Source organism: Phacochoerus africanus, chromosome X (assembly GCF_016906955.1).
Source record: "Phacochoerus africanus isolate WHEZ1 chromosome X, ROS_Pafr_v1, whole genome shotgun sequence".
Classification (NCBI taxonomy): Eukaryota; Metazoa; Chordata; class Mammalia; order Artiodactyla; family Suidae; genus Phacochoerus; species Phacochoerus africanus.
In genome coordinates, this window is record NC_062560.1 from 14390921 (window position 1) to 14401689 (window position 10769).

General features: G+C 47.9%; 1 protein-coding gene across 3 annotated transcripts in view; it reads right to left on the bottom strand.

Moving 5' to 3' along the window:
- PIR (pirin) overlaps nt 1-9756 on the bottom strand; it is a 98977-nt gene extending 89221 nt beyond the window's left edge. The window contains exons 1-3 of one of the 3 annotated variants that reach the window (XM_047764405.1): nt 9059-9246; nt 8189-8427; nt 7667-7806 (exon numbers count right to left, since the gene is read on the bottom strand). In XM_047764405.1, the coding sequence (XP_047620361.1) occupies nt 7667-7762 (96 nt within the window). In that variant the 5' untranslated portion in view covers nt 7763-7806; nt 8189-8427; nt 9059-9246. Of the gene's footprint in view, nt 1-7666; nt 7807-8188; nt 8428-9058; nt 9247-9623 lie in introns of those variants that run through there. The other 2 variants (XM_047764406.1, XM_047764404.1) reach the window with 2 other exon arrangements.
- Nucleotides 9757-10769: the final 1013 nt, after the last annotated feature.

Consider the following 10769-nt stretch of genomic DNA (forward strand, 5'->3'; position numbering starts at 1 on the left):
AGTTCTACCCACACCACCACCCACCCAACAATAGTTACTCCATGTCTGCAAAGTCCTGTTTCTGCTATCCGGATGCCATAGTCGAGCGTTCTGGTCACCGATCCATAACTTAAGGACACACACGGGAGAAAAACCGGCACCAGGAAAAGACTACAGAAGCTAGGGGGCTGGTTGAGGCAAAAGCCAGAGGGATCCACTGTTTATCTGGCAAAGGATGGGGCACAGTCTTCCTCCAACAAGCATGTGTTACCCGCAGGCTGGGGATCAGTGCACCTCAAAGTGGCTAACGTCCTCCAGATGCTCAGCAAGTATTCAAGAACATGTCGGAGACACCTGTCATCTGTAGACAAGGTCTGATTTATAGAAGAACTCGGATTTTCTAAAAGGGCTTGACCTGGTCCCCAACTCCTCCACATCAGCCTCTTTCCACACATTAAACTCATGCTCTTTCAAAGTTTTTGCATCATGTGAGAATTTCCTTTCCTTCAAACAGTTCCAGATTCTCTAGCTGCACCTCCAGTTGGCAGCTTCCAAGCGATCCCTTTTTGATCTCGAGAAGGCCAGTTGAAACCTGTGGCCGCCCTCATACAGCTCCAGCAGCCTAACATTTTATTTAAATCCAGCAACAATGGAACCAGCTGCCAGGAAGATCAGTTCCTTGGGGATAAGGCCGATGTTATGCTTTTTCAGGACGCTCCACTGAATCTAGAATAATTCTGAGTACGGAGTACATGCAAGGTGCTCCTCCAACATCCCAGGCGGTACTTGCACTAGGTCCCTAGCCTCGCTCATAGCTACGTGTGGCCATATGACCGAATCTGGCTAATGAGAGCCACAAAGAAGTTGCTAGGTGGGACTTTTAGGGAAATCTCTTATAAAAGGAGGCTGGACGGCTGGCATATGTCCTTTTGCCTGTCCCCCCTCCCTCCTTTCTGCACCCAAGGCCAAACGGTGGCGAGGGCTACAACGCGCCTTGGGCCGTAAGGTTGAGACACGAACAATGGACTCAAAAGGATGAACTAAGAGAGACTGAGCCTGCAACTCGGATGTGTGGAGCTTCCAGGTCCACCCTGGACCACTTACTTTTTTGGGGTTTTCAAAAGAGAAACACAAATCCTTACATATGTAAACCACTGGTTCTGGAGGATGCTTTCTGTTAAACACAACTGAGCCTGATCCAACTGACAGAAGGGCCACAATGCCTGGGACAGCAGCCCCGAATCAAGAGAGACCCCTCAAAGGTGGACTCCAATACTCAGACTACCCCTGAGCCTACGCACCTGGGGCCCAAGGGGAACGATCAAGGGGTAGAAGGACACTTCCAGCCCACAGCAAACCGAGGTCTAAATATGGCCCTGAGTGGACTTGAGCTGTGACTCTGCTCTTCCACCTTGACTCAATGTCTAGAGACGATAACGCAAAGTGTCATCCACAGCAGCTGTTACCACCCAGGACCAAGGCTGTCTGGTGACATTAAGAAGTTCCTCAGAGTTCCCGTTGCAGCACAGTGGTTAACGAATCCAACTAGGAACCATGAGGTTGCGGGTTCGATCCCTGGCCTCGCTCAGTGGGTTAAGGATCTGGCATTGCTGTGAGCTGGGGTGTAGGTTGCAGACACAGGTTGGATCCCAAGTGGCTGCGGCTGTGGTATAGACTGGCAGCTACAGCTCCCATTAGACCCCTAGCCTGGGAACCTCCATATGCCGTGGGGACGGTCCTAAAAAGAGACAAAAAAAAAAAAGAAAAGAAACTCCTCAGGTGATGATTAGCATTTTTGAACAATAAAGTATTTTTTAAATGAGGGCATATAATTGTTCTCTTAGACACGATGCTATTGCAGACTTAAGAGCTGACAGTATAGTATAAACATACATTTTATGTGCACCAAGAAACCAAAACTTTCCACGTGACCCGCTTTACTGCGACACTTTACTGCGGCGGTCTGCAACGGAAGGCATGACACCTCGGAGGTGGGACTGCCTAAGGGCCGTCGAAGGAAAATCACATCACCGAGGCCTGCCTGGTGGAAGGGGGTGTGGGGCGCGGAGGCAAATGCAGGTGGGCGGTGGGTTTCCCTCCCGCCGGGAGCACAGAGGAACTCCCGGCCAACCCCAGGCTCCAAGGTCACTGCAATTCCCGCCTGGCTGCCCCACGCACACCCGATGGTAGCAGAAGGTGCCAGTGAGAGCACTGCGAGTTCCGCCACCTCCCCCTTAGTAGTCACAGGGAACGTGTCACCTAGGGCCACTAAAACTCAACACGGGTGTAAATTCTACGCTAAAATAGCTCTGGGCTCCAGGATTTTTATGAGATTTTATTTTCCGCAGACAGAGCCTTGGTGCAAATGGTCTGAAAAGTAACTGCCTTTAAGTTAAAGTGATGCTTTGCTTCTTCTGCTGATGGGAACGTTGGGGTCCATCTTTCTGGCAAGTTGGCAGCGTGCTAACAATCTCAATGGTCAAAAGCAGGGCCGGCAGCATCACCGAGTCCACAAATAAATTCTGGAGAGGGGTGTTCCCATCCTGGCATGGCGGAAATGCATCCGACTTGGAACCATGAGGTTGCAGGTTCGATCCCTGGCCTCACTCAGTGGGTTAAGGATCCGGCGTCACCGTGAGCTATGGTGTAGGTCGCAGACATGGCTTGGATCCTGTGTTGCTGTGGCTGTGGTGTAGGCCGGCACCTGTAGCTCCCATTTGACTGCTAGCCTGGGAACCTCCATGTGCTGCGGGTGCAGCCCTAAAAAGCCAAATAAATAAATAAATAAATTCATTCTGGAGAAGGCAAGGAGAAAAGGGAAGCCTCCTACACTGTTGGAGGGAATGTAAACTGGTGCAGCCACTATGAAAACAATATGGAGGTCCCTAAAAAAAAAAAAAAACCTAAAAATAGAGTTGTTGTCATATGATCCAGAAATCCCACTCGCAGGCAAAACCTCTAGTTTGAAAAAATACATGCACCCCAACGTTCAGAGAAACACTATGTACAATGACCAAGACACAGAAGCAATCTGAATGTCCATCGACAGGTGAATGGACAAAGGAGATGTGGTACATACATAAGACGGACCATTAGCCAAAAAAGAGAAGGAAACAGTGCCACTGGCAACAACCTGAATGGACCAGAGACTAAGTGAAGTCAGTCAAACGGAGAGAGACAGTATCAGACGGTATCACTTATATATGGCATCTAAAATACGATACGAACCAACTTATTTACAAAACAAAACCAGTTAACAGGCACAGGAAAACAAACTTAGGGTTACCAAAGGGGAACATGGGATAGGCGTAAATTAGAAATTTGGGCTCAACAGATAAACGGCACTATATATAAAATAAACAACGAGGACCTACTGCATAGCCCAGGAAACTATATTCCATGCCTTGTAATAACCTATAATGGAAAGGAGCTGAAAAAGAGCATTCGGGTATATGTACGTGAAACTAATACAACGTTATACATCAACTATACCAAAATTTTTTAAAGTAGGGTAAAGTAAGAGAATACACTGGAATATATCATAGCTATTTAAATGGTGTTTCTGGAGAATTTATAACAACATGAGAAGTGCTTAGGCTGCCATATTAAACGAAAGACACCAAATTATTTATTCTGTACAACGAAAATATGTAACTATAGAGAAACAAGAGGAAACACCCTCTGAATTAACTGTGATTAAACCAGGGTGTCGGCATTAGGAATGATTTCTATCCATTTATTTTTCTTCACGGTAGAGAGGCACACCTGGGACATGGGAGACCCTTTGCATTAGCAGAATGTGGAGGTCTTTATTTTTCTATTTTATTGGAATAGCGTTGACTGACAAGGCTGCATTCGTTTCAGGTGTACAGCAAAGCGAATCCGTTATACACACACGCGGAGGTTTAACACACAGGTTTTCGGCCAGGGATTCTTAACCAGGTACCATGGATAGAACTCAGGGCCACTGTAAATGTGGCTGGGAAAAAAACCCCACATCTTTACTTTCACTAACTTCTAACTAGAAATTTCTTTTCTTCTGAATTTGTTTTGCAGTAAAACAAACCTAACATAAAATTTTCCACCTGATTGTTCTTTTGGTAATTAATGTCAGGTGGTGAAAAAGCACTTCTCTGAAGCTCAATATTCCTTAATTTCAAGGCAGTTTGTAATCCATGCCTTTGTTTAAATGTAATTAAATTTTATTCTAAAGAAGTGCAGCATTATACTATGGTAACCATCTTTCTAAAAACAATTTGTATTTATTTACCTGTTCATTATTTGTCATTTAGACAGCTGTTTTCTCAGACAGATGTGCCTAAAATAATAGCTTCTAAATGTTGACAATGATTATTTCTGAGTGGGAAAATATTTACAATATTTTCTTTGTGTGCTTTTGAATTGTCTGATTTTTAATAGTGCTTTTACAATACTTCACTCATTATATACAAAGTCATCCTAAAATCACTTACGGAATAAAGTAAATGATATTTGATTAATAAACATCACAATGAAAATCACAATGGTCAAAGACATTTAAAAATATACTTATAGGAGTTCCTGTCATGACTCGGTGGTAACGAACCTGACTAGTGTCCACGAAGACATGGGTTCAATCCCTGGCCCCACTCAGTGGATTAAGGATCCGGTGTTGCCATGAGCTGTGGTGCAGGTTGCAGACACAGCTTGGATCTGGCATTGCTGCGGCTGTGGTGTAGGCCCATTCGATCCCTGGCCTGGGACTTCCATGTGCCGCGGGTGGGGACCTAAAAAGAAAAAACAAAACAAAACTATGTTTATTTAAATATATTTATAAATAATACTCTACTAGCCAAAGGATAAAAGACAAAAACGCAAGATGAAATGTCACTGACCATTACATTAAAAATAAATAGTGAAGATTCTCTAGGGATCAAAAAAAAAGGAAATTTAAATTAAAATCAGCCTTAAAAAAATTTTTTTTTAAATTTACCATCTGAACCATTTTTAAGTATATAGTTCAACGGCATCTAGGACATTCACACCGGTGTGCGACAGACACCACTCACCAGCCCCAGACTGAAATGTGACATTTCCGCAAACTACGAATATAGTCAGAGAACCGCAGTAAATGACCAGGACCTGTGCCTGTGTCACCAATAGAAATCAAAGCTCTATTCAGGTCACATTACAGCTGTTGCAGGCACGCCGAACTACTGCTCATGCCCCTGCAGCTTTGAAATGAGGGAGAGGACGAAGTGCCACCCAATCTCCTAATTTAATGTCACGGGAGTTGTTATTTAAGGTACTAAATCGTGAATTTGTTTTGTAATATTTTGCTAACCGTCTTTCAATGGGAAGGTTTTCCTTTGTATGCAAACCTGTGTGTTTTATGTATTTAAAAAACATTCTCAGGAGGAATTGATAGGTTTCAGCGGACCACCGAAGGGGTTCACGAGACCAAAACAATCAGGAACCTCTCGGTGGACGTGTTTCTGACGGATGGAGTTAATTAACGTATTAGCGACCCTCCACGTGCAATCGTGGGCTTACGGACAGGTGCTCAAACTCTTCTGTTGGTGACGTGGCCTCGTAGAAAATGATACCACCTCCACCTGCGGCTTCCCAACAGCCTTTGTGCTGTGAGCCCTTAGAATGATGCTGTTGGCGTGTATCCCTCTGGAAAACAGTGTTTGACGGCCCTCAAAAAACATTCTCTGATGAACAGGAAGCTCATGGCAGGAAGTGTGAGAATACCAGAGCAGATTTTAAGAAGAGGAACAAACCAATCTCACTTTTCAAAAGCATCCATTTCCCTAATACACTTCTTCCTTTATCCAAAAATATTTTGGGGGTGAGTTCCCGTTGTGGTTCAGTGGTAATGAACGAGACTAGTATCCATGAGGATGTGGGTTCCATCCCTGGCCTCGCTCAGTGGGTTAAGCATCTGGCCTTGCCATGAGCTGCAGCACAGGTCACAGACGCGGCTTGGATCCCACGTTGCTGTGGCTGTGGTGTAGGCTGGCAGCTGCAGCTCCAACTCGACCCCTAGCCGGGGAACTTCCATAGGCCGCAGGGGCATCCCTTAAAAAAAGAGCCAAAAAAATTTGGGGGGGAACATGCCCAACATCGCTAATCAAAGACATGCAAATCCAAACCACAATGAGCTATCATCTCACACCTGTTAGGCTGGCTATTCTCAAAATGACAAGAAATAACAAGTGTTGGAGAGAATGTGGAGAAAAGGGGAGCCGTGTGTCCTGCTGGTGGGCATGCAAACCAGTGCAGCCACTATGGAAAATAGGAGGGAGGTTCCTCAAAAAATTAAATGTATAACTGGCATATGATCCAGCAAGTCCACTTCTGGGTACGTATTCAAAGAAAATGAAACCACTCACTTGAAAAAATATACGCACCCCATGTTAACTGCAGCATCATCTCCAACGATCAAGACACGGAAGCAACCTAAGTGTCCACTGACAGATGAATGAATAAAGAAAATGTGGCATATATACATATAAATGTGTGTGTGATGGAATATTATTCAATGATAAAAAAGTGTTTGTAGCAACACGTATGGACCTTGAGGGTACTACGCTGAGGGAAAGAAGTCAGAAAGAGAAAGACGAATCCTGTATGATCTCACTTAAATGTGGAATCTAAAAACAGAAAAACAAGCTCGTGGATACAGAGAACAGATTGTTGACAGATGCAGAGGGGGGATGAGCGAAATGGATAAAGGTAGTCAAACAGCAGAAACTCTCAGTTCTAAAATAAATGGGAATGGGATTTGGAGTGTGGTGACTGTACTTAATACTTGCTGCATATTCAAAAGCTGCTAATAGAGTAGATCTTAAAAGTTCTCGTCACAAGAAAAACAATTCTCTGTGTATGGTGACAGATGTCAACTAGACTTGCGATCATTTTGCAATATAAACAACCACCAAGTCAGTGTTGCACGCCTGAACCTAATGTTGATTATACCTCAATAAGCAGAATTCTGTTTCTGGAATCTGGCATGGTGCTGGGCACCGTATTCCTTGGACTATAACCACCATTTGATTATCTTTCTGCGCATGTAAGATTTTCCTGTCTGCAACACCATGTCTCCCATGATTTCCAAATACAAGTGCTTTCTAATGTTGAAAGGCCTCTATCTGACTTAGGATCACCTTCTCTGAGAGAAGCCCCCACCTTCCCCCCATGAGAGGTCCAGAGCTGGGTCTCAGCGGCTTCTCTAAGAACTTGCATCCCTGGCAATGGCTGACCGGCCAAAGGGAGAGTCCTGACCCAAGCCAACGGGATTCTCTCTCATGGGAATTTGGAATTGGGCCCGAGTTTCTCCCTAGTGCTCTGACCGGTGGGCATGTAAATCTGGGGGTGTCAGGTGGGAGTGGCTGGTGACATGCATACTGAGGCTGACAGATGAACCCAGGATGGGTCATGGGTGTGCGAGGGGCGGGGGGGGGGAGGGCACAGACGTTTCAGCTGCACCTTCTGCTCAGAACTGCTGAATCCCTGTTGCAGAAAGCCTTGGGGCTGGGGCTGGTTCAAGGGGGACCCCCAACCGCTAAGTCTAGAGCAGCCCCTCTGGCCTCTGGCCGCAGGGCAGCTCCTGATCACCTCATGCCCTCTCTTCCCAAGCTTCCCCTCAGTGTCCCACAGTCCCTTCCCCAAACCAGCAGGCAACAGCTGCCCAACAGCCTACCTCAGGTCGGCCGATGCTTCTGCGGACCCGGGCTCCGACCCCTTCCGCCTGCTCCCGGCTGAGCACCGAGAGCGTAACCACCTTGGAGGCCGCCATGTGCAAGGCTGAGCAGAAAGTGGTCGGAGGCTGAGCTGTAGAGACTGGAGGGCAGGGGGAGGGACAACCAACCAAAGACGTCATCAAAAAATGTAAGAAAAACACTTTAAGACACATTTTTCAAAAACAGAGACATTATCAAGGAGGGGCCAGCCAAGGACTATAAAACACAGGCGATTAAATTCACACCTGCTCCAAATGCTCAAAGCTGCAATTTATTAATCACTACGCGGCACAAGACCTGGGCTAGGCGCTTTAAAACAATCAAGATGGGGAACACACTGGAGCACTAACTAGGTTCCCAGCGTGTTATTTTGCAATAGCAGCTCTGGCGCTGCCCATGAGGTGGGTTGTACCATAAACTCCAAGAGATTAGTGTGGCGACACAAGGCACGTGGGAAAAAAGCAAGAGCCTGTGACTCTCACCTGAACATGACAAAGATCTTGGTACTGAAAGGGATCTTGGAGGGTCATCAAATTCAAAGACCCATCTACCCCTGAAGTTCAGGCCCAAGTGAAATGGGAAGAAATCTGAGCATTCTCATGAAGTCCCCTTGGAGAGCACAGGAAGCTCATGGAGGAGGTGCCCTTGACCATATGGTCTGTACTTCAGGACCCATCGAGACCCTGACTTCAGAAGTACTTCCTCTTCGGGGGTCTAAAGTCTGCTCAACAACAACAACAAAAAAAATCACAAAACGAGTATCCCCTTTCCACTTCAAATGTGTGCAGACAGAACCTCCATCTCTAAAGTTGTTCTCCAAATGATATATAATCCATTCCTTGAAGGCATATTTGAAATATTCCCACTCAAACCAAGAGAGATGCTTTTTTAGCAAGAAGCCTACACTTGGGAGCCACACAGCCTGGGTCTGCATCCCACGTTCACCACACACCAGCTGTGTGACCTGAAGCCAATGGCTAAGCCTCTCTGTGCCTCACTTTTTCCACCTGTGAAACAGGAAGGCTGCCTACCTCGAAGGAGTACAGTCAGTGCTCAGAGAATGGGAGCTGCGGCTACTCACTCTACTAGCCAACGCCCTCCAGCCAGTCAAGGCTCACTCTGAAGTGCCCCCTGCCCCCGGGGGCGTGCAAGCAATCAGTATTTACTGGGTGCTGGCCTGTGGGGCACCAGAAATGAGCTCAATATTCCAAGCCCCACAGAACTCTCATCCCCTACCCACGGGCATCTACAAAGTCGTTTCCGTCCCCCGCCTCCCATGTGAACTATTTCTGGGTCTTTCCAGACTCGTACAACTCATTTTTATGCACGTGAAGCACTAAGGAGATACTTACCAGAACGCGATGCTCTGCAGAAAGAAAAGTCGTCTGCAAAGAGCCAAACGGGCAGAGGGCTATTTAAGCATCGCCGGCCGGCTCCCTAGGAGACTCCCCCGAGAGTCCGAAGCGGGCGGGGAGGGCGGCGTCCTTGCAACGGACCGCCTGCGCCGGCCCGGCCCGCCCGGCCCCGCGGGCGCCACCCGGGTCCTCCCTCCGGTCCTGGGGGCGCGGCGAGGGCGGGCTCGCGGGGCGCCGCGCAGCTGCCTCACGGTGACTCAGCGCTTCGCCGCCGGCGGCCGCAGAGAGGCCAGAGCCTGTGGCTCTCGGGGGCCCGGGGCAGGGGCCACCCGCGTTGATTGACAGGCCGCCGCCGCGCCGATCCCTTCGCTCCGCCCCCCGCCGCTCCCTCGCCCCCCCCCCCCCCCCCCCCGGCCTGCTCGGCTGCCCTGCAGCCCCGCGCCCTTCCGGCCCCCGCGGCGAGCGGCGTGCGGGGCCCCGGGTGGGGTGGATAGGACGGGCAGGCGTTCCGTTCAGGGCCAAGGGCCCAGCTCGACCTACTTACTAGGAAATGTGTCTTTACCTGGAGTCCCCCGGGTAAGCAGCCCACGGAGCTTGGTTACAAGGGTTCCAATGCGCCCTCCACCACTTCCAGCTGCGTGACCTAGGGCAGGTGGCTTGGTCTCTCTGGGCCCCGGGTTCCTCCACTGTAAAATGGAGATGGCGATGATAATTCAGTACAACCTGGTGGGGGCTGTGGTGAGAATTAAATGAGCTCGGCAGGTCCTGAGCGGTACACGATGGCTAGTTGCCCGCTGTTGGCCCCTTACAAAGGGGCAGGAGTTTGGAGAGTTTTCCCAGGGGCATGTGGGGGTGCGGAAGCCACTGCGCGGTTTCTGTGCTGTAAACACCCGAAAGCTCATTGCCTGTTTTTGAAAAAGGACCCAAAGCGGCTCCTCTACAGGAGTCGGTAAAGGGCCAGATAGCAAACACCGCTTTGCAGGTGTTCTCTGTGGAGGCTGCTCCAGGGGCCTGGGCAGCAACCAAAGAGCCAGAGGCAACCTGTAAGTAAACGGGCGCAGCTGTTTCAGTACAACTTTCGCTATGGTTACTGCAATTTGAATTTCACGTAACTTTTGCTTGTCATGAAGTGTTATTCTTCTTTTGATTTTTTTTTTTTTAAGTTCAAGCACTTAAAAGCCTAAAAACCATTTTTGGCTCACAGGCACTAAAAATTAGGTAGTGGGCCAGACTGACCCCTGCTCTGAGAGAACAGTTAGTAGAGGAATAAGGACTCCATTCCTTCTATGTGGGGCTCAAATCCCCCCTTTCCGCTTTACTTAAATGAGTCAAAGCTAAATGAGATAACACACATGAAATTGGTGCAACCGCTATGGAAAAGTATGGAGCGTCCTCAAAAAACTACAAATAGAATTATCATTTGATCCAGCAATCCCACTCCTGGGCATCTATCCAGAGCAAACCATGCCTAGAAAAGATACATGTACCGGTGTGTTCACTGCAGCACCATATACAATAGCCATGACATGGAAGCAACCTAAATGTCCATCGGCGGAGAAGTGGATAAAGATGTGGTCCATATATACAATGGAATACTAGTCAGCCATTAAAAGGAATGAACTAATGGCATTTGCAGCAACATGGATGGACCTAGGAAGTATCATGTGAAGCGCAGTCAGTCAGACAGTGGGACACAAAGTCACATGCT